At 48.6% G+C, this 23,673-nt stretch overlaps 2 protein-coding genes across 4 annotated transcripts; one reads left to right on the top strand and one right to left on the bottom strand.

The window, feature by feature from the left end:
- Nucleotides 1-475: 475 nt before the first annotated feature.
- Nucleotides 476-12,381, bottom strand: PLEKHJ1 (pleckstrin homology domain containing J1). Its single transcript, XM_044998683.1, has 6 exons — nucleotides 12,175-12,381; nucleotides 11,152-11,219; nucleotides 8,708-8,774; nucleotides 5,918-6,008; nucleotides 5,293-5,356; nucleotides 476-4,218 (listed from the first exon to the last, which is right to left on the bottom strand). Exons 1-6 carry the CDS (start codon nucleotides 12,266-12,268, stop codon nucleotides 4,153-4,155), a joined length of 450 nt encoding a protein of 149 aa, XP_044854618.1. The 5' UTR covers nucleotides 12,269-12,381; the 3' UTR covers nucleotides 476-4,152.
- A 9-nt stretch (nucleotides 12,382-12,390) lies between these two features.
- Nucleotides 12,391-22,875, top strand: SF3A2 (splicing factor 3a subunit 2). 3 transcript variants are annotated; one of them, XM_044998680.1, is made up of 9 exons: nucleotides 12,391-12,530; nucleotides 14,746-14,916; nucleotides 16,023-16,094; nucleotides 17,572-17,618; nucleotides 19,051-19,160; nucleotides 20,031-20,080; nucleotides 20,582-20,722; nucleotides 21,304-21,372; nucleotides 22,380-22,875. In XM_044998680.1, exons 2-9 carry the CDS (start codon nucleotides 14,791-14,793, stop codon nucleotides 22,713-22,715), a joined length of 951 nt encoding a protein of 316 aa, XP_044854615.1. In that variant the 5' UTR covers nucleotides 12,391-12,530; nucleotides 14,746-14,790; the 3' UTR covers nucleotides 22,716-22,875. The 3 variants fall into 3 exon arrangements, with proteins under 3 accessions (XP_044854615.1, XP_044854616.1, XP_044854617.1); XM_044998681.1 differs by having other exon boundaries at nucleotides 12,399-12,535; XM_044998682.1 differs by lacking the exon at nucleotides 12,391-12,530 and adding an exon at nucleotides 12,577-12,597.
- Nucleotides 22,876-23,673: the final 798 nt, after the last annotated feature.

Raw genomic sequence — 23,673 nt, 5'->3', positions numbered from 1 at the left:
TGCTATGGGATCTCTTCTAGTGGGACTGTAACAGCAATCTCCTACCAATGTACAGCTGCTGTTGGCAGATCCCCTTGTGGAAATCATTTCAGCCCCGCTGCTCTTGGCAGATCCCCTTGTGGAAATCATTTCAGCCCCACTGCTGCAGCCAACCATTCAGGCTCAGACATGGGAAACGCTTTAAGTGAGTAGTCTCTCCATTGACTCTACTAGTGTTATACCTCTGGTCTGCTGTTTGCTTCCTTCCTGTGCAAAGGGTCACTGCATTTTGAGGAGTTCAGTGTGGGCGAACATTAGGGTAGGAGTTTCCAAAGGCCATGAGTTCAGAGCACAAATCGCATTGAAAGTCAATGGAGCTTAGGTACGAATGAAAATCCAAACCTTATTGATTGAAACTTTTAGGCCCCTTTAAACTTTTCTTCTTGAAGAAAACACACATGGGATTCTTACACAGCAACTGCAATTTACACCCAGGTTAAAACAATTAAAGGTGGTGTTTATTTAGAACATTGATTGTACAACCTATGAACAGCATCAGTGGATAATGCTTTTGTTAGAGCAACTAACCACTAACAAGAAAAAAGAACCTGAACAGATCAACTTCTGTATATAAATGACCAGTGATAACAGATTCCTAAAACTGTTCCCCCTTAATCCTGAAATGTAAAGCTAGGTCTAGTGAGTTACTGGGCATCACCCATGCTCAGATAACTATTCACAGCATCTGTCTTCATACATTCAATTAAGTAATGAAAGTGAAATTTACGTACCTCCTAATCTAAGCAAATAGCTGGAGCTGTTACTTGCTCACCTAATGTACCCCCCCCCCCACCCTAACAAAATGCCCATTTCTATACAGTGTGCAATGATAACCGTAAGCTTAAGGTCTGCCCTTTGAAAGGGTAACAAGAAAAAGCTAGTGTTTTTGTACAGGGAAGGCAGAAGAGGGAATATTTATACAGTAGTTTGACTGTTCTAAGTAACCTGCAACAATAGTGACCAATGCTCCAGTTCTGAAATCTTGGCTGGCGTGAGCTATGTTCAAATGGCCACCTGCTAGGATTTTAAACAGTAAAGATTTCTCAAGCAAGTTGAGAGGCACTAAGAGACAGTCCGGCAAAACAAAGAGAATTGAGGCGGCCAGTGGACCAAGCAACGCTGATTCTAAAGGCAAGTGCACAAAAGCAAGCTGGCTGAACAATCAAACAGGGTTTGAACATGAGAGAGAAATATTGGGTGTAGTCTGTCCATAATTTAGATATGGTTTATTCTGTATGAAACTACTGCATTTCTCCGATCTTAAAAAAAGCTCCAGCTTCCCTAATGTGATGTACCAATGTTACAGAGTTAATAAAAAGCCTGCTCCTGGCTTAGGCTGCGTTGTCTTAGCTGACTTACAGGAGATGAGACCCTGGGAATAAAATTCTTGCTCTCTAGCTGCTGACACAGTGGGGACGGGAGTGTAACCGTTGCAACAGTTCAAAGCAGCCTCTTAAACACCATTTCATAGGTCAGTTGATACAGAGCCTTTGCGTCAGCTTAGGTGAAAGTGGGCAAAGACTAACTGCAGCAACAAAGGACAACTGCTATAGTAACCATGGAAACTTCAGCTGTCCCTAGCTAGCAAGAGCCATATCAGGGGAGTGCTGTGCTCAGTACCAAAAATGTGGAGCATGGTTCTGCTCTACGTCAGGGCAAGAGCAGGACTGCTTGAGACCGCATTATAGGGGCAGCTGAGGTCATTCTCTAATGTGCTCTTGCTTAATCCTCTATTGCTTGCTTCCTGGGGCAATGACCAGGAAGGCGTGGCTGTGCTTCCATGGGGTTCCAGAGCCTTCACCCCTGAGCAGCCTTAGTGAGTCACCAAGCGGAGTTACAGCTTCCAGCAATCGCCCAGGCTGCCTTAATAGCATTCCAGGTAAATGAGTGCACTACGGCCTCCTTCCCACACTGTACAGGACTTGTCTGCTGAGTCCTAGAGCTGCATGTCGAAGCTACTAGCACCAGCCTCCATCGAACACACTGGTCCTGGTGAAGAGGTGGGTAGGGCCCCTATCTCCCACCTCTACTGGAGATACTAAAATGTTGCAGCTGATGTCTTGTACTAAAACAATGAGCCTCCGCTAATGTTCTAAACTCTAATTATTTCCTCCTTGGAGTGTCCTAAGTAACAGTGCTACATGCCTGACAATTGCATCCTGCAGTAGAAAGCTGCCTCGTAGCTTCAGGGTTTGTCCTTGTGCACTCGTGTTGGTTTGTGCGAACAGACTCTGTACTGCTTAGCGGGTGGGTTCAAGGCTGGCGCAAGGCCAAGCCCTGGAGCCATAGCCAGTCGCCCTGCCACACCACTTGTGCCTGGCTGTAACTTCACTGCCGGCAGCCTTACAGCAGGTAAAGGAGCTGGCCCTTTGCGTCCATCCAAAAGCAAATCTCTGCAAGGGGGAAAATGCTGGTCCCTGCTGACTAAAGCCATCAGGGAGCAGGCTGCCTGCAGCTAGGGCCTCCCCTTGGAGCTGCTTTGGAGAGAAGCATCTTATGAGAAAACTAGGGCAAGTCTCCCCGCCCTCTCCAGAAATCACTGGATTGCTTTGGTCTTTTCTGCTCAAGCTGCTGAGGATGAGGGAAGCAGCAGAAACAAATGGGGCGTGTTGTATGTTGAGTAAAGGCTGAAGCCATCCTGCAGAGCTCTTCATGCTGTGGGACCGTCTCCCAGCTCGGTGTGGACAGGATGTGGTTCTACCCCGCATGCTGACTACAGCAGCATCCACCCAGCTGCTTTTTCTAGCCTGACAGCAGGCTGCCTGCTCTGGGAAGCCACTGACAGCACAGCACTCCTAGGCCAGGGAACAATGCCACTAGGAACCACAACTTGCTCTCAAGGTCATGGGGGAGGCTGCCTCACTGCACGTGTCTTTCAAACCCTTGCCTTGCTCACCCCTGGGCACCGGTGAGAAAGCCACACCCTACACCTGTGCAGGAAGTTAGACCTGCATTTTAAGATGCTGTAGGGTGGCTCCTGGTAGCTGGATTAATTTGCATTAGTTCAAAATTAGACCCTAGTGAGAGTGTTGAGCTGAAACAGGCCCCAGTAACCCTGTGCAGTTGCTGCAGCAAGCGCTGCTGCTGTGTGTACATGTAAGGAAATGAAGACACAGCCACCGTGTCAGCTGGAGCACCAGTAGCTACCATGCACTAACATGACAAATTAATCCTGCTTAGAGTAAGGGCCAGTTCCTCCTCCATTTGGGGGCAGCCATCCATAACAGATGAGGGCTTCCCCTCCCTGAAACATTTGCTCCCTGCATCTACTTTCCCGAGCTGAACAGTGTGCAGTGCAGATCTAGCAGCTGGAGCAGGCCTGACAGAGTTAAAGTGAGGGAGAGGGGCGAGTCTGGCATTTCAAGGCCAAGGATCCCACCACTGTGAGCAAAGGAATCCGATCAGCCAAAAAACACCCCCTTAAAGTAAGACCCTCCTCTCCCCCTTTGAAATTGGCCAACTTTCCAAAAGCCAGCAGAGCATCTGAGCACCCAGGTGCCAAACTCCAGCCACCAGGGGGTGCGGCAGGCTGCCTGCAGAGCCGGGTGGCCAGTCCTGAGGCCATTCCCAGCAGAAATGCTGCCACTACTGGCACGTTTTTGGCATAAAACAGACACTGGCACTAAGAGCCAGCTGGCCCTCTACACCAGATCATCCCTGCCTTATAATAGCACCATGTGCTGGAGACCACTGGGCCGCTCCCCCCGGGGCACGTCCAGCCTTGTTTCCACATCAGCATCATAGCTGAAATCCCCAGGCCCCTGGGACTCCTGAGGAGGGCTTTCAGCAGCCCTAGGAGTGGGCAGCCCATATGTCCCTCAGCCGAGCAGTTTTATGGTCGATCAAGTTAAAGCCAACACAGCAGTGCCCAGTTAAGACTTGCTGCTTCTACAACCCAGCAGGGAGATGGGAGCTCCGAGGGGCTGAAGACAAACAGGAAGGGGAGTGGGCAATGAATCCATTAAAAAAAAAATACAAATTATCTGGCCCATAAATAAGTCACTTGGTCCCAGGTGCTCCCCCTGGCAGGGGGGTGATGTTTTCACCCCCCCAAGGAGGTGGCTGAATGCCAGTTAAGCCCCACTGGGGATGGGTGGGGGCGGAGGCTGCCAGTTAGAGCTTGCGTGTTCCCAACTGGAATCGGGCTTCCTCGGAGATTCCATACTGCTCCAGGGGGTCCTGCAGCGAGAGCACAACATGCCCACAAGTGAGGGGGAGCGAGACACCCAGCCTGCCTTTCCTGCACAATTCAAGGGAGGGTTGCCCAGGTCGTCCCTTTAAAGAGCTCAGTACCTCCCATTACAGCACCGGGCACCTCACAGCGCTGCAGTACACGGGACAAGCTGCAGCATGAGATTATGCAGCCAGAGCCATTCATTTACTTGAGGCCTGGGCATTAGAGTATGGTCAAATTAACTTCTAGACGGAGCATTGATTCCTCGTCAAAGCAGGAAACGCAGGGTGGTGGGGATGGGGAGGTGTGGCAAAGGACAGTCCATCAGCCCTTCTGGAGGCTGTAAGACAGTCAGCTATGTGGGGTTTTTTAGCCATCTTAGTAGAGACGTGTGTGTGCTGGTGTCACACAGTCACCCTACGGCTTGCTGGTCTCCGTGAGAAAGCAGGAGCAGGGCAGAGGTGGGGGAAGCCCATGACTGCACTGGCAGAAGGGATCTTACATAGCCCCTGCCTGATTCTGCCATGTTCAAACATTCATCAGTGTTAAATTAGTCAGAGCTCTACCAGCTGGGCATCAGGACAATTACACGCCTGTTTCACAGCAAGCCCCACAGAAGATGGGACGTGCTGTAAGCACTTTGCACTGCATAGGCAGGTACCTTACCTGAGCTCCAGGCACCTGAAGGACCGAGTCCCAGCCACCCCCGTACACCAGTGCCACCGCATTGAGCAGGATCTAACCTGACCTCCTGCACTGGAAGTTCCCCAGCTGGAGGCATGAAGTTAAATGGGCCATTGCTGCTGCATGATGAAAGACTGAGGCAGCCTGTACAGCAACCCTTTGGTGCAGGCAGGTTCCTTAAAACTGACAGTGATGGTTTCAAGAACTAAGTTATTAAGGGGTTGCTCTTTTCCATGGGCTGCAACAAGCCCAAGGGGGAAAACACAATTCTGGCTGCTCCAATTTTCTCCTGGTGTAAACCAGGCAGCAAATCCCTCACTGCTCCCTATGGATTGACAATTCCCGGCCTTGATGGAAGGAAAGGGGCTGGTGGATGATAAATCGGAGACACTCACCTTCCCTGTCATCTTCTGAATTTCATTCCGATAGAAAATCAAACTTCTTCTCATGAACTCGTAGCTGCAAGACAAGCAGTGTCTGGCTGAACAGAGCGGATGGATTTCACACGCGGTTCAGAGTCCTAAGGAAGGTCTCAGCACAGTCACTGCTGCAAAAATGTGCACCAGTACTACTGGGGTATGGGGCAGAGTCTAGGCTAGATGACTGGGGGCATTTTCCCCACAGGCCACTGCAAAGGACCATTTGCCACAGCCACTTTCCCAGCCTTGTCAATAGAGCGAACATGGTTCAGGTCGCATTGTTGCTTCCTAAACACCTCTCTCCACAGAGCTCAGCCTGCAGTGCCAGTGGCTGTGATCAGGGAAGTCCACCAAACAGCACACAGAAGGAAGGATTAGTCCAGGTCCAGGAACAATTCCCTATTCAGTGACCAAGATAACGTCTCTACAGCTCTCTACTGAACTGGGCAGAGCGCTCCTGGTGCTGCTTGCTGCCAAGCGAGCTCCCTCTTCTCTCCCCAACTCCAGCGGGGCACACCCAGCGCTGAGCTGCGTTCTGCAGAAGACGAGTTGAGAACAGGGCAATGGTGGAGAAGTCCCCCCACCCAACCGGCTGCCCTACCTGGCTCTTCGGAGAGCCTCAATCCACTCCTGGCATTGCTCCTCGGTGTCACATTCAAAGGAGTATTTCCTGTCCGGCTCCTCAATGAAACCTGCCAGGGACAAGGAAAGGATGGTTGAGAAATGCTCCCTGCACCCACCAGCTCCTCTACACAAGTTACCCCTTTGCCTGTGCCAAGCCACAACTATCCCTTTCTTTATTTTAAAAGGGCAGGAGATCCACTGGCAGAAATTAGTAGGAGCAGGCCCCGGCCCCGGCCCCCTTTTTCTTCCCACCACCTCCTCACTCAAGCCCCTTGTGTAGCACTACCCCACTCCCCTTTCTGTAGCAAGGGACACCCCCAGCCTCCCGGTCACACACTTTGCAGTGGGACTAAAGCTTTAGTCAGTTGCTTTGCCCAAGGTGCAGTTTGCGGCAGAGTTGCTGTGAACCCCCCAGGAAAGCCAGCGGCAGCAGCGCACAGTAACGTCATTTGTCACTGGCACAGCCCAGCAACCCCCCAAGTCATTTTATTCTCTTGGAAAGTTACCGAGCAGCCAAGTGGGGAAAGGTCACTGCCAGCAACTGTCCATGGAAAGTGGCACAGACCCAGCAAAGTTGCTCATCTCCCCCTTAATGCACATTTACAATGGCTCATGGTCACGGATCTATTTGCACCTTTCATCCCGAGAGAGACCCTACCAAAGAGCTACATGAAGGATACACAAAAATCAGCTCATGCACCATTGCAATGCAGCCACCTCTGGGGTGGAACGGGCCAGCTGTTTATGCCATACCAAATTTCAGGAGAGGCAGCAAAAAGCACCACATCTCAAAGCTTCAGCAGGGAGCGTAACGAGGGAGAACGTAGCTGAACAAGTTGGAATTTGACCAGCCTAACACCTCAGTTCTTGAAAAGAGCCACCAGCTCTTTAATGACCACAAGCTGAGGGTATGAGAGTTATACACATACAGAGGAGGCAGAAATGAGATGAATTAAGTTACCCTAGAAGCAGGAACTTTTCCAAAAGCTGGCACTGCTGCAGATTGGAAATTGACTCCCTGTGTGACTTCAATGCTTTACCAAGATCACATCAGACCCTTTAACTAATTAGCTCTGCTCCTCAGGACATAACTAATGTAGATCTGGGCTCCAGCTTGGCAATAACTCAGCCAAATCGCATCACCAAATCCCTCTATGCAAAGCGGTGCAGGCAAATGTCTTAGGGAAGGAACTGCCATACAGGCCTGCTTTGTTGCTGACCTGCAGCCTGACGTGCTGCTGTGTAGAGCTTTGAGATACCGGGAGCACGTGACAGTCATTCCAGTGGGATGGCAGGGAAGGGCTGGATGGCTCAATGGGGTGGCAATAGGCTGCAAGAATCTGTCACTTTCAGAGCACCTGACAGACTCCGGCCCAGGACAGAGCTGCGCTGGCTCGTGATTGGTGCATGTGAAGTGAGCTTTGGTGGGTCTCAGACGAGCCCCACCACTAATTGCCCCATTTTGTTAGCAGGCTGAGTAAACTCCCTGTCCCCCTGAGAGGTGATCTTTCCGGAGCAGGTGATGCATTGGTGGGATGGCATGGGAAGCTGGCAGTGTCCTTGCTGTACCCATTCAGGGGATACAAGACTCTTGGGCTGCCAATCCGGCACCTTTCAGCAGGAAGCTCACATCCCAGGGTTATGGCTACTGCTGAAGGAGAGGAAGGCCCCCGAGCAGCAGGAATTCAGGCGGCAGGCTGGTGCCCAGGCAGCTCTCCATAGGCACACTCTGTTTCAAGAGGGTCCAGTGGAGACAGTGGGAGTTCGCCTCCATTCCAGCAAGGAGGGACTGAAGGCTCCGCACGTCGAAGCAGCTGCGCCTGACAGCCAGGCCAACAGATATGGGGATGGCCTTGGAGGAAACATCCTGTTATTTTTGCCACATACCATTTGCACAATGATTGCTTGTTGGATGAAAGGCTGCTTACAAAGGACAACATGCTGCAAGCCAGCTGGAGCCACTGCTATCAACACAAGGCCAAACAGCATGGCCGGAGCACCGGGGCTAGGCCAGCCCCGACAAGTGCTTTATCTGAGCTGCCTCATTTTATTTTTACCACAAAGCAAGAGTCTAGGTGCAGCAATGAGTCAATATCCAGTCTTCCCAGACAGGAATTTCCACTGGTGTTTAACAACTCATGCGCTTCCACAGCTCCTTTCATCCCACAGAGCTCCACAGACTGCACCCAGGGATCACTTCAGCCAGCAATGAAATGCAGCCACCTCTGGGACAGAGCGCAGCAGCGACTTACCACGCAGCATCCCTGTGCCGCGGTTTAGGAGAGGGAGTGAAGAACTAAAAATTCTTATTGAAAAGCCTATTGATAATACAAGGGGGAGTCAAGGGGCAAAATAGATCGTTTGGCCAGGACACCAGAGCTCGCAGCCTGACTGACAAAATGTGAGACAGGGTCTTCAATGACCATAAGTCCTCGGGGTCTTGGTTTTCACACCTCAACCATGAGACAGCCTCTTCAGAAGCGCAGTAATTATACCATGAGGTGGCAATGATGCAGTACAGAGAGGGAAGAGGGACCTCTATTGAATCCCCAACACCACGTCCTACAACACCCAGGATTTTCCTGAAGTGTCTCCCCTGCCACGTTCTGCCTCTGCCCCATTTGAGCTCTGACACCCCCGCCACAATACGGTACATAATCGGACTCCAGAAACGTTTACTCTTGCCCTTCCTCCGCTTAACTGAGAAGGGAAAAGTTCCACATCTTAAGGAGAGGGAAATCCATGAGAATCTGTATCCAAAACTCACTGATTGAAAAGACATTCTCCTCTTCTTTGGTGATTTTACAATGTTCCAACAGCAAAGCTCCAATTGGCTAGAAAGAAACCCAAAGAGAAGGTTTAAAACACCCCTCCCCATTGTTCAGCCAGTTCTATAAACATGCAAGACATTGTGGTGAGAAAGGGAACACAGACTGACGTGGGGGGACACAGTGACCGATTCATGAGAGAAAGGTATAACTATGAAGAAGTATCAGAGGGGTAGCCGTGTTAGTCTGGTTCTGTAGAAGCAGCAAAGAATCCTGTGGCACCTTATAGACTAACAGAAGTTTTGCAGCATGAGCTTTCGTGGGTGAATACCCACTTCTTCGGATGCAAGCAGTAATTATACCATGCTTGCATCCGAAGAAGTGGGTATTCACCCACGAAAGCTCATGCTGCAAAACTTCTGTTAGTCTATAAGGTGCCACAGGATTCTTTGCTGCTAACTATGAAGAGATGCTAAATGCAGAAACTACATGTCCTAAGGTATTTTAGTTCTTTGGTACTATCTAGATATTCACAGCTCTTACACGATTTCCCATGTTTAGGTTGCTATAGCAGGTCTTTCACAGCAACTCAAGCAAGCGAAAATATTTTTAAAGATAGGAAGACACTGGTAAACCACAAAAACTACCGAGGGATGGACTTCAGGGAAGGCATCATAACCCGAATAGAACTGAGTGAGTTTAACGTGGAGCGTTCTTTAGGCAGCCAATTTCTTTGTCTCTGCAGTCAGGCTTCACTGTATAAATATAATTTTGTGCTGATTAGTATCTGTACAGTGGTTTGGACGTCTATATTTGCTCAGTTTCATTTTGGTGATTTAATGAACAGCTCAGTGAGCTGCCCAAAGAGAGGAGAAGGTAAAAGTTTATTTCTAGTTCCCCAGAATCCAGTCTGCAAAGCAAGTTTGGCTGGAAGGTGCAAGAGGACAAACTGAAATCCAAATTTAGGTTTGGTAAATAGAAAGCTTGAGACTTTGCAGAAGACTAATGGAATGCGTCAGTGCATTCAAACAATTCAATGTATTTTAAAACAGTTTATTTTAAACAAATGAATTTCACCTGCAAAATTTGCAACTCATATATTGGTGCACTGAGCTAGGGCATGAGCAACCAGAGAGCAAAGCTAAGCATAAACAAAAGTGAAACTGACTATTCTATTCTTTGTCCAAGCTGAATGAAATGCAAGAGAGACAGACAGAACAGAGAGCAAAGTTTTTTTTAAATCAACTCAGCTTTAATAAAAGGTGTTGTTTGTATCCCTTCAGCACACACTATTCTAAGCTTCCAAACTATTCTTGGACCATTTTGGATAATCTACCCCTAAACACAAAGGGAAATATTTATAGTCTTAAGGCCAGGACCAGTAGCAGAAGCAGCCAAAATCATGTACGCAGCACTGGAGGGAAATCTGCTACTGGGAATGGCCTCTAGTCTCATGTAGTCAGAGCTCTGTGAAATCGTGTTAATCACCCAAGAGTGGTTGTGAAGTGTGGCATCTTCTTGGCCAGATCCTGAGAGTCACAATCACAGAGGAGATAGGTAAGAAGGAGAGAATACCCTACTGAGAGTGCAAGGATTCTTAGGGTCACATGTATTTGTGACTGGCACAAACTACAAAAACATCACCCCAAAAACCTTGTTTTCAAGACTTAAATGGCATAGCACCAACAGTGCCACACTGCACTCATCATGCACTTTATATCCAAGCACTTTATAAAGTGGGTTTTATTATTACTAATGAGAAAACAAAGGCAAAGATGGATCAAACGTCTTGCTCAAGGACACACATCAAGTCATTTGCAGGAACAGAACGCAGGAGTCTCCAGCTCTCAATTCCTCTAATCTAGCAACCAGACAATGCCCTTGCACACTTATAAAGGTCCAAGGAAGGAATATTAATAGAACACAGCTATTACATTGCTTCAGTTTTCTTTTTACTATTACCAGGTCTGGCACATAAGCAATGATGCAGTTTTTGTTTACAAAGGAACCCCAGTTCCATTGCTAGTTTCTGCTTGGGCTGATAAGTAACCACCTCACTAGTTTCACATAAATGAATTGCAGTCCCGCAGGAAAGCGAGGCAATGGCTGTGTTTCAGAGATTGTCCCTGGACCACAGCATCAGAAACACAGTGGCCAGGGTTGGGCGGTACGGTGGTTACTTATCAGCCCAAGCAGAGGTTTCATTATGTTTGTCAAACACCAACCGCCAACATCACATCACGACTATTTCAATTGTACGTTCTTCAGGGCAGGGGCCATCTAGTACTCTGCGTTAGTACAGTGCCTAGCACAATGGGCTTTTACACTTGGTTGGGCCTTAGACTCTGCAGTAATAAACGCGTGAAAAAACAAGGCAGGTTCCTGTGGCACCAGCTCTAACCAGCACATGCAGCCGGTTTGCAGAAGCTGGTTATTTCCATACCTCGGCTTCATCCGTTCGGAAGTAGAAGAGAAAGTTGACAACGAGCTTCACGAGGCGTTTCTTCAGCACTGCAAAGAAAAGAGCATTCAGAAGTGGAGGATGGAGAGCTGGAGCTGTTTGGGAAGGGAAGAGACAGGCACATGCCATCCTCACTGGTACACAGCAATGTGCTGTTAGGTTGCATCTCTGCCTTGCAGATTAAATGGACCCTATGGGGCAGCTCCATTAGAATTTAAGTCACCACTGCTTATTGAAGCAGCTTCTGGCATTTAATTCTCACTTGAGCAGCTCTTTGGTGACCACACCTCAAGCAATTTTGAGTCCATCCCGCACTCACCAGCCTTGGCTAGGACATCGCTGATGAATTATAAAACTACAACCACGCATGCTTCCACAGCACCTCCCACCTGGTAGGATCCCAATGCATGCCACCAACTGTACATACTACGCCACAGAAAGGCAGCCACCTGTAGGGCAGAGGGAAGCAGCCCACCCACTCACACCCCCTCACCAACATGGCGAGAGAAGAGAAGAATTCAGGGCTGGAGATACCAGCATAAACTCCATCTCTTAGAGAAAGCCCCTCCACAGTCCCTGATATCCCCACAGGGATATGCACAACGGAGCCGCCTGGGGAGGAGGAAGGGGAAAGAGATGGCTTCAGCTGGGGGGGGGGGGTGCGCGCGCAAATAACTGTCTCCTGGCTAGGAGAAGTTAATCCCCACAGAAGAGCCCCCTCCTACCAGGCATAGGCACCCCCCTCTTCCCAACCCCCTCCCCCACCCTATGGCTCACCCAACACACCGTAGGTTCTGGCCCACCCCCAGCTCTTCCTCATCATGCCCCCCCCCACTTTGGTCCTGGCTCAACCCCTCCCCCCTCCCGCCAGCTAGTCCCCTCCCCCTATACCCCAGCCCCCACGCCGGCTCTACCCCCCCGGCCCGGCCCCCCCAGCTCTAGCCCTTGGCCCCCAGCCCCGCTCCCACCCCCCCTTCTCCCCCCGGCCCCGCCCCCGCTCCTCACCGCTCCCCTTCTTGGGCGCGCGCATCAGGATCTCCGCCGCCTTCTCCGCCGGCTGCCGGGCCAGGGACAGCAGCTCCCGCTCGCTGTAGCGCATGGCGAGGCCCCGCCGCCCCCCGCGCGCTCCCTACGGCCGCTGCCGCCGCATCCCCCGGCCCCGCCGCGCACACCTGCCGGGGCCCCACAACGCGGAAGCGCCCGGTCCCGCCCCGAACCCGGAAGCCTTTTGTCTCGCGCGACCCGGATGCGCTTCCCCGCGCGGAAGCCGGAAGTGCCTCCTTCCCCGGCCGCTGGGGCGGAAAGTTGCGCGTGCGCAGTGAGGGGCTCTCTGGCGGGCCTGAGAGGAGCCGCGAGCGCTGGTGAGGTGCGCGCGCGGGGGGGGTTGTAGGCCTCGGGGTGAAGCGTGAGCTGCCCTCTGCGTCTAGGGCGAGTTGGGTTGGGGGCGGGGTTTCCGGGGCCCGGCTGCGTTGAGGTGGGAGCTCCGGGGCCCGGCTGGGGGGGGAGGTGGGGAGCTCCGGGGCCCGGCTGGGGGGGGAGGTGGGGAGCTCTGGGGCCCGGCTGGGAGGGGGGAGCTCCGGGGCCCGGCTGGGTTGGGGGGGGGAGGGCGGAGCTCTGGGGCCCGGCTGGGTTGGGGGGGGGGAGGGGGGAGCTCTGGGGCCCGGCTGGGTTGGGGGGGGGAGCTCTGGGGCCCGGCTGGGGGGGGGAGCTCTGGGGCCCGGCTGGGTTGGGGGGGGAAGCTCTGGGGCCCGGGAGGGGGCGGGGTTGTTCTGAGAGGCCGTTGAGTCTCACCTAGGCTGGATCAGGCTGGTGCTGGAACAGGGGAGCCCAATCCCGTGTTGGGGCTGAGGGGCCGGGAGACCCATCGCCGGCCGGAGGGCAGGACGCATCAGGCTTGTTGTCCCCTCGCTGCACTAGGGGGAGGTTTAGGTTGGATATTTAGGAAACACTATTTCACTAGTAGGGTGGTGAAGCACTGGGATGGGTTACCTAGGGAGGTGGTGGAATCTCCTTCCTTAGAGGTTTTTAAGGTCAGGCTTGACAAAGCCCTGGCTGGGATGATTCAGTTGGGTTTGGTCCTGCTTTGAGCAGGGGGTGGGACTAGATCCCTCCTGAGGTCCCTTCCTACCCTGAGATTCTCTGATTCTATGAGGGGAGTGGGGGCTGTGTGGGATTCAGGGCAGGGGTCGGTTCTTCCTTCTGAAAATCAGAGGCCACGTTTCGCTGCTGTTTTCAGAGGCAACGAGCAGCCCCAGCCCCAAATTCTACATGTGCCGGCGGGAGCTGTGATCGCTCAGCACCTTTGACAATCCAGCTTCTGTCCTTAAAATGCCGGTCAAGTCTAGTGACTGTTCTCCAAAGCGTCAGGCAGCACCTCATGTAGCTTCCAGGCATGCGGTCAGGAGCAGAGCTGAGCCCCAGAGACTGAGGCGATGGCTCTGCCAGGGGTTTGCAGACTGGGGGTTGGGACCCCTCAGGGGGTCACGAGGTTATTACATGGGCGTTTGTGAGCTGTCAGCCTCCACCCCAAACCTTGCTTTGCCTCTAGCATTTATAATGGTGTTAAATATGTAAAAAAGTGTTTTTAATTTATGGGGGTGGGGTTGCACTCAGAGGCTTGCTATGTGAAAGGGGTCACCAGTACAGAAGTTTGAGAACCACTGAGGCACACCGTGGCTACTTACGCAACTCAAAAATAAGCATGTTCATTGGTGCAGTGCTAACTGTACACTTACTTGCAGCAAGCTGCTGTTAATGAGGATTATTACGTTATCATGCAGTTGTGCCCTGAAGCCTCACTCAAGACCAATGCTTTGGTACTTCAAGTAGCAATTTACAAACACCTCTGTTGACATGGTGTCTGCCCCAATTTGCTTATAGTTGATGTCCAGTATTTTTCTGCTTATTGTTTAGTTCTTGTATCGTTTGGTTCTTTTATGTATAAAATACTTACCACAAATAATCAATGATTTGTAGCCATGCTGAATTTCAAATTGTGTTACATGTCCAACTTTTACAACACAGATCTGGGCCAGCAGACGTGCCCACTAATTAACTAGTAGTTTTCAAACATTTTTGCCTCATTCTTGAGTCTATTAAATATCTCAGGCAAAAATGCAGACCCTTGTAATGGAGAAAAATATGTAAAAGTAGCCAGGAAAATGAAATCACCTGTGAAACTGCCCGAGGCTCCCATTGAGCCATTGTATTAGGTGCGCTAGTGCTGTTTGAGGGTGCTGATTCTGATCTTGCATCGCTTCCTATGGTGCATAGTAGCCAGCAGGCTTTATGCTGGAGAAATTAGGTTGGAAAACTTGGTGAGCAGGTCGGATGAGAGAGAGCCTGCTAGCAGATCTTGGGGAATTGGGTAGCAGAAGAATTGGTTACTACCTTATTCAAAGGCTGCTCTGGAATCTGGAGTTTGAACATGGCAGGAGATGAAATTCAACCAGAGTCACTTCAACGCTTGACCGCTTCCGCTGGGCTCTCTCTGCAGTCCAGCTGCCAATGGAGGAACACAGTGTAGCCTTTAAAAAGCAGTGATTCACTGTGAATTGTACTCTTTATTTCTCCCAGGTTCCTTTTCTCACCTAAGTCACTTGAAGTGCAAAAGGCCCAATCATGGATTTTCAACATCGCCCTGGAGGCAAAACTGGGAGTGGAGGCGTAGCCTCATCTTCAGAAAGTAACCGAGATCGCAGAGAGAGGCTTCGGCAGCTGGCTTTGGAAACTATTGACATCAACAAGGTGAACTTTGATCTCATCATGTACACAAAGAGAAGTAGACCTATTGAATCTTACCAAAGAGATGTGTTACAGGATTGCCATAAACTAAACAGGTGATCAGGGAAATATTTTTAAATAAAAGTGGATTTCAGCTTTTAAAGAAGTAATATGTAAATGGGCATAGGGAATGAGTATTACGCTGCGCCAAATTCCAGGACTTGCTATATTCAGGCCAAGGTCAGTACCAAAAAAGAACCCAGTACTAGACTGAAGGATCAGTTGCAATTTCATGTGTATTATCCTGCAGACTACTAGGGCTAAATATGACTCCTGTGTATCAATGGAAAGCTGAGGTGTTGGCCTTTCAGATCATGTGATATCAGATCTTTAAAATAAGTTCCATGATTTTTTTTCTAATACTCTTTTCTTTCTCACCCATATCCCAGCCCTCTCCTAGTTCAGATCTGATATGGTTGTTCAGTGGGTTGTTACCTCACAATGGGGTTCCCATTTTCTGAAAAATATAAAACATTGTTTCTTCATTCTAGCTTTCCTCCATGTAATAGGCACTAAAATCAAGTCGGTCTTGAAAGTGATACGAAATAATGCAAGACTATAATCAGAATGATGTAATTGACTTTAAAGTCCAGTATTATGCAGCTTGAAGATGCTAGATGTGATTTGTTCAGAGCAGTAAAACTCTGCCAGGGCCAACCATCTTTTTCTAAGTGCTGATCCTGGACCAGGAGTTAGAAAGAGAGAATTCTGATCTTCTGACCTGTTGTGAAGGGTTTTAAAGATTGAACTGAAACACTGTCATTTGATCACATAAACAGTACACCTACTTTGATTGGTCCTATCCGGAGAAGTCTGCATACTTTCCCATTGTCATTTGTACAGCATAGATCATGCAGTTGATGCTTAAATACATTATTTTTAATCCTTCCGAAAGGAATGTTAGTCTCATAATTGAAATCAGTGAGTCTAAGATTCCTCTCTCCAGTCCAGGAATTATCTTGCCTTAGGTATGCTAATTACCTTTGTCTGAAAATTCAGTGTAGTGCAGGTTGCTGATATTTGCATGTGACTTCTCTCATTCAGTTCTTGTTCTCTTATCCTCTCCCTAGGATCCTTATTTCATGAAAAATCACTTGGGTTCTTATGAATGCAAACTCTGTTTAACGCTGCACAACAATGAGGTGAGTTGAGCATCTGCCTGTTGATCTTAGTGAAAAACCACCGTTCTAGAGTTGCATCGGGTTCTGGCAAGTTTGATTCAGAGCTTGTGGGGGTGGTGAGAGTAAAGCACATTTAAACTTCTGCTGTAGATTGGGTGCTCTGGTTTTGTGCATGTTCTACACATTATTCAGTGCAAATTCTTCTGCCATACAAAATATGGTGTTGACGTTAAGGGTACCCTAAATATGAACATTATTAGGGAGCAGATCCAAGAATAGCCCAGAAACTGGCATCCATCTTCAAAGCAATAAAATGTTAGCTACCTCTCAGGAATTTCTGAATGCAGTATCTTTTCATGTTGCCCTGTCTCTCAGCATTCCTTGTTAATGTGGTTTTCCCCTTCAGAGCAGTTCTGTTTAAAAGGGCTTTCCTTTGAATTAATCCAAACTGTTCTTGTGTTGGGTGTGTATTTGAATAAACTTCCAGTGGGTCAAATTCAATTATTCATCAAGCTTCAGTGAATGTCTTTAGGTTTTCTGTCTACTCTGCTGTTGAGTATAATAGAGACACTGTTGTGCTGTCTTCAGATGTAACCCCTTAGAGATGGTCTGATTTCCAAGGGGATGACTCCTACGAACTGGCTATTTTTTGTTTTGATTTGGAGGACACTGGATAAAACTTGTCCCTGTATCTCACTTTGTGACAACAGGTTCTTATAATACCTAAGACCAGTAGAAATGTATCCATGAATTTAAAAAAAAAAAAAAAAAAATAGAGAGGTTTTATTAGGCTGAAAAACCTAGATTGTGTTTGCAATGCACCACAGCACAAAGCTAGTGCAGGCAAGCTAGAAAGTGGTTGCTGAGAAACAGAACAAAATAAGTAAATTTGCCATTTCATATTATTTCACTTTTAATAATAAAAAAGTTTAGAAGTATCTTAAAGACGCCTGTCTTTTTTTTTTAATTGATTAACTTGACAGTTTCTTTGTAAGAAGGAGCATAATTATATGAATTGGGGTTGGTTTTCATGGGGGGGCGTGGTAGATCCAGACTCTTGTCTGAAGCAAGTACCACCCCACAGCTCCGCTGTCAAAATACCTCCACGACTCCCTGTGTGGTCTGTTACCTGACTGCCAGTTCCTGAACTGACCATTGTGTATGTGGGAGGGAAAAGGGATGAGACCTCCCAATGTGGGTTGAGAAGTGGAGGGTTGGGTTTTTTGGGGACATGCAGGAGAGGAAGGGATTGGTGGTTGAGAGCTGAGTTGTGGAAGGGATGGATGAGGCCCTGAAAACAAAAATATACATTTTCCAGGTCCTCAGTGCAATTATGAGGAATACATTTTCTCTTTATGCTGTAAAAGTTAAAATGTCAGAATTTCTTAGAGTTTCCTTCACAAGGCAGCTTAACTCCCAATAGTATCTCATCTGTGACAGTTGGATACCTCCCAGCTTACTGTCATATTTAACTTTCTTATGTCTTGTTTTGTTGCAGGGAAGCTATTTAGCACATACTCAGGGGAAAAAGCATCAGACCAATTTGTAAGTTCTTAACAGCAGCATTTTCCAGTCTCTGGACGTTTTAAAATACACACTTACTCTTTAATATGTACTGGGTATAAGTTTTAACAAATACTTCATCCCCGAGTTATTTGTTTTGCAGTAGAAATCAGAGAGCAAACTTAGTTTTGCTGTGTGCAGGTGATGAAACAGTCTGGTTTGGTTTTTAAGCTTCCCTCTTTCCCTGGGTGCAGCCCATTAAGTAGTTCTTGTTCTCAGTCTCATGTCTTATTCTTAAGTATTGAGTGATTCAAGTGGCTGAAGACAAGGTGGCTGCCGCTGATGGTGAGGAATATCTGGGAAGCTGTTACACCAAAACATATTGTACCTAAATACAAATATGTTGTAGGAAACAGCAGGCATGGAACAGTTGTGATCTATATGGTGGCTAATTCTGTGACCTTACAAAGCAAGTTTTGGGTCTTCTGCAGTACAAAAATAACTTTCTTTAGAGCATTCTGAAAGTGAGCAAAAGCTCATGAGCGTGGGGGATTTGAACGTAGAGTGAAAGTTTGATAAGCTGTTGGATGACATTTTAGAAGCTTACTTCCAAGGAGCCGAGCGATGCAGTGGCTCAGGGTGCTAGCCTAGGAAGAAGGATGGCCCACTGGTTAAAGCATTTGTCCGGGATGTGGGTGACCAGGTTTAATCCCTTGCCCTGCCACAGACTTCAGGGGTAACCTTGAGCAAGTGTCTGAGCCTCAGTTCTCCAACTCTAAAATGCGAAACGTGGTACCCTGCCTCACAGGAGTGTTGGGAGGAGAAATACACCAAAAGATTGTGTGGCGCCATACGGTCTCCATTACTGTAGCATCTGAATCCTTAGATAAATACCGTTTCATGTCCGGAGCCTTTAATCCACATGTCAAGACACCACATTCAGCTTAAGGTTATTCAGTGCGGCTCAGTTGACTGCCTTTGCTAAGGGGAAGCTGTGGATCACAGTTAACCTTGATTGACGGAGTGGAGTACTGGGTCTGGGCCATACAATCTCTTTAAAAATAAATATGTAAATAAAAATTTAATGCTAATAAAGAGCTTGGTGCAGAGGGGTTGGGGCTCCCCTCAGTATGTCCTTCTCAAGCCAGTGCTGTTGAGCCTTTAATTTCACAGGCACTAAATTCACCCACAGAATTAAATAACAGAAGTGCCCTTGATTCAGTTGGCAGGAGCCTGAAAGGTGGAGCAGCTTCATGTGCTAAGTGGAAGGTGACACATATGGGAGCTCCTGGGTTAGCACCGTTGCAGTGGTGGGTTCAGATTCACAGCCCTGGAGGCTGTAGTTCTCTGCATCAGGGAGAGGGTTGGAAAGAGACGGATGGCAGGGTTTCAAGGCTGGAGAGAGTGCTCTGAATTGAAAGGGTGATGCTCCGAGGTGTAGTTAGATGATGACCTTCTCCCCTCCTGATTTCAGGGCTCGCCGAGCTGCCAAGGAAGCTAAAGAAGCCCCTGCCCAACCTGCACCAGAAAAAGTCAAAGTGGAAGTGAAAAAATTTGTGAAAATTGGACGACCGGGTTATAAAGGTAGCTAGTGACTGGCATGTCTGTTACATCAGGATACCTGGTGCTCTTTGGTGTTTGCTTGAAGCGCAGTGCGGTGGGTGGGTATTAATTATAAATAAGCCTTTTAGCAGATCTGGTCATAAATTCTAGGCCCTCGTCCCTCTCTCCTTGCATTGTTTTGTTTGCCCATAGAATGACTCTGTCCAGCTGGCAGTCAAACAAGGGCCTGTTCAGTAATACGTTGGTAGTCACGATCTTTCAGCTGTTACAGCATCAGTGATGCAGGAGGTGAACAACATCAGATGGGATCTGGCTCTCCTCTGCCACCTACCATTGTATAAGTGTCCCCCTTTCTTTCCACAAATGCTGAGGGTCACTAGCGAGATTTGTAGTCTCAGATTTGCCCACCCATTTAAATAAAAATAATCCCATGGCACTTTTCATAGAAATGAGGCTTTGTCATTGTGTTCTTGGCCAAAACTTCCCTTCTGCTTCTTCTGTTGTGTCCCCTTATCTCCACTTGTTTTGCCAGTTCTCTGCCTCTGCCCCAGAAGTGGCTGCACTTCACTGGTGCTATATGTATAGCTGAACACTTTGGGTTAAAAATCTATCAAATAATGTAGAGTATTAAGAACACTGGAAAACTCTGAATGTTCGCACAATTGTAATTTCTCTGGAGTGGTGCTGTTTGTAATACTATCCGTTCCTAAAATTGGATTAGTGTCACTCCAGCCTCAATGCTTTACTGCAGGGGTTTCAACCTTTTTTCATTTGTGCACCCCTAAAAAATTTTGAATGGAGGTGCTGGCCCCTTTGGAAATCTTAGACATAGTCTGCGGACCGCAGGTTGAAACCACTGCTATATTGAACTCATTCATTGTTCTATTCCAGTGACCAAACAGAGAGATCCGGAAATGGGCCAGCAGAGCCTCCTCTTCCAGGTAAGGTACCGTTAACCTCGCAGCTCTCTGAGAGATGCTGGTAAAGGAATTGCTCAGCTGGACGTTCCCAGCAGGGTGCATTAGAAAAGAGACTGGCATCGTGGGTCTTGGCTCAGTTCCTGGTAGACATGTTCCCACACAATTAAAACCAGCCATCCTAATATTCTTGACACGGGCTGAGGATTGAAGGGGCTCTGGAGACTGAACAACCCTCTTGTTCCTAGGAATGGTCTCTGTAGAACTGCAGTTTGGCACATTGGCACTGGTGCCGGGGGAGACTTTCACTGCTGGTCCTGCTCCTGATGATGATGTAACTATCATTTGGGTGACTGGTGGAATCCACGACCAAGGCAGTCAAGCTGGTTTCTTTCACCAGCAATAAATATCCTTCCTATAGAGATGTTAGTATATGTATTGGCCTTTCTTTATAGCCTGGAGTCTTTTGCTGAGAGAAGGAGGGAGGAGTGAGTCTGTATCTCATGCTGCAATATCACTCCACAGATAGATTACCCAGAGATTGCTGAAACCATCATGCCTAGACATCGGTTCATGTCTGCATATGAGCAAAGGATTGAGCCCCCAGACAGACGCTGGCAATACCTTTTGATGGCGGCAGAGCCCTATGAAACCATTGCTTTCAAGGTACAATTTAAGGGTTTATTGGCTAATAGTGATTGGGAATGTGTCTCATAGACTTTAAGGCCAGAAGAGACCACCACGATCACCTAGTCTGACCTCCTGCACGTTGGGGTCTCTGCCACCCCATGCATTTTCTGCATTTGTTGAGCTCACAGTGGGGAATAAAGAGCAGTGTGGGCCTGTTCCATTGAGCCTGTGTGGATGGGGACATTGGTTGGCAGTGTTGAAAGAGGAGGGCGAGCACAGACTCCTGGACCACCCTTTGGGATTAACAGAGGCATGTGGCTGAGACCATGGAAACCAGGCCATCTGGGCAGCCGAGGAATTCTCTGCCTCGAGCACCGAAAGGTGCTCCCGAGTCCTCCTTGTGCAGGTGTTACAAGGAGCCGTTTTCTGTCGATACAGTTGCCCTTGGCAGATATGAAAGTGACTTAATTCCTCCCCTCTGTCTATTGATGTCTGATACTAGCACATCTCACAAAAGCCGGGAATAGCTCTGTTTATCTGGCAGCTCTAGTGCTTAAAAAAGACCCTGGAGCTAATCTGGTGTTGCTAATAATAGCTCTTTACTCCTTTTGTTACAGGTGCCAAGCAGAGAAATTGACAAAGCAGAAGGAAAGTTTTGGACCCACTGGAACAGAGAAACCAAACAGGTAGCTGGTGACTCACATGTCTCACTTCTTTGTGAGGGAGTGAAAAGATAATTGGGGAGGAGAGGGGGGGCACTGGCCAGTAGTTACCAGTATCCTAGCACTGATACTTCATGTTTCTTCAGTGTTGAGCCTCAGTGCTGGTCTGCTGAGCCGCTTGCAAGGCCAGGTTCTGAACTCCAATCTCCAGTGTGGGTTGAATGCTTGGTGATGGGTCAGGCTGATTGATGACATTTACTCAGTTTCCTAAGGGCACTGGGCACAAAGACAGCGTGTGCTGGAGCTCTTCTTTCCTTGAGCCTGTGCTCAAAATTCCGTTTGCTGTCTAACTTGTCTTTGGCATGTGATGTGAACTTCCTTGGCTGATCTGAGTTACTAAAGGGGCAGGTGTCCACCCCCCGAAAGCACAGTTTCAATAAGCCCCATTATTGGCATTCGCAGCAGGGAGATGGAGATTTGAACTCCTCACCCATAGAAGGGGTCCCTCCAGGTCAGGTTGAGGTGCATTTTGGGGAAGCTAGTCCAGGAGGCAGAACTTTCCACAGGGAATGTGCTGACTTAGCAGCCGCACAGCACCAAGGGACCAATACATAGTAGCACCATGCACTGCCACTAACATGCGCCAGCGACTGGGGGGGGTGAGGTGCCCACACAGTATATACATGAGAATGCTGGGCACAGTATAGCAGGGATGGGGTGACATACATAGAGATGGGTTCTGAGTAATCACTAAGCGAGTAGCGATCGATTTCACATCCAAAGAGAGTGTTTCGGAGTATTTAGAATGAGAAGTGGGACTGTGTTTGGTGCAAGCCCAGGGGTTGTCTGTCGATGGAGAGGCTGAGTGTGATGTGATCCCACACCTAAGGCTGGACACATTAAGCATAATGTTTCAATGGTTAACCCTGTTTCTTGGGGTTCTGGGAGAGAACGTGGCAGGGCAGCCACCTTGGGAGGTTCCCAAGCTGTTTTGTTGTTTGAATCTGTCCGTGGTTTTTTTTCCCCCCTAGTTTTTCCTTCAGTTCCATTTCAAAATGGAGAAGCCCCCAGCTCCCCAGAGCATCCCTCCTGGACCCCCCACCGTGAAGAGGCCTCCACCACCCCCACTGATGAATGGCTTGCCCCCACGACCACCTCTCCCGGACTCCATGCCGCCACCACCTCCTCCTCCAGGCGGCATGACCTTGCCACCTATGCCTCCCTCTGGACCTGTACCGCCCCCAGCACCACCTCAGCTGCCACCAGCTCCTGGGGTACATCCCCCTGCTCCTCTGCCCCCCATGATGAGACCACCGCTTCCTACAGAGGGGCCAGGAACTATTCCCCCCCCACCTCCTTCCAACTGAAAAGCTCCTCCTGGACTCTTTTCCCAGTGGACTCCTTTTGATTTGTGTTTAATTACAAACCGTTATTTGCTCAGAGAGAAATCTTTGTCCTTTTTATATGCTAATAGCTTTGCCTGCATCCTGTAGGTTCATTAAAAGGCTTTCTATGTTGTTTTCTGTATCTATGTCTGTTTCTTTGGATTAAGAATGTTGCCTGTATTCCCCCATTAGTAGCATTAAAGGGACCAAGAAAATGGGTAGATAGGAAAATATTGTCAGCCTTGCTATCCTTAGTGGTATATATTCTAAGTTATAATCCAATCAATGGGAAAATAAGTAGAATTCACATGAAATCTCAACTATATAACTGAAGTAACCATGAATTAAATGTACTTGAAGTAACATCAGCTCAGTCTCATGAGCTCCAACACAACGCTTCTCCCGGTGTTGTTTTTGCTTAGCAAGGGAGTCATAGCATTTGGGAACTGTTCCATGCTCTACATTGTCACTTAGGATCCTCCCCCCACCCCCAAACACACACACCAGAAAAACTTTTGTGGGTTTCCATGACAGCTGACTTTCCCCTAGCTGTCGCACCCACTCCAGAATTTAATCTTGTACTGGCCTTCTCATGAGCATGGACAGTGTGGTCCGAATTCAGAGTTGGTCTGAGACAGTTCAGCTCCTGTAGATTTAAGTGCAGTTGCACTTGTTTTGCTAGGTTTGGATCTGGCCATGTGTGTCTCAGCAGACTTTTGATAGAAGTGGATATTTGCCCTGTGGGCTGTCTGTTGCTGCATCTTGTAGACCCAGTGCAGAAGCTGTACAGAGATTCTGTCTGAGAACTTGGATGGCTTGTGTCAGACAGCTGTGGGCAAGATCGTTGTAAAGTAGAATTTTGAAGTGGAGAAAGCCACAAACATTTTTAAAATGAAAATTGTGCGATTTTTAACTTGTAGAACAATAGTAAGAGGGATTT

The sequence above is a fragment of the Mauremys mutica genome, chromosome 24, assembly GCF_020497125.1.
Source record: "Mauremys mutica isolate MM-2020 ecotype Southern chromosome 24, ASM2049712v1, whole genome shotgun sequence".
NCBI lineage: Eukaryota > Metazoa > Chordata > Testudines > Geoemydidae > Mauremys > Mauremys mutica.
This window is presented reverse-complemented; position numbering and strand designations above follow the sequence as displayed.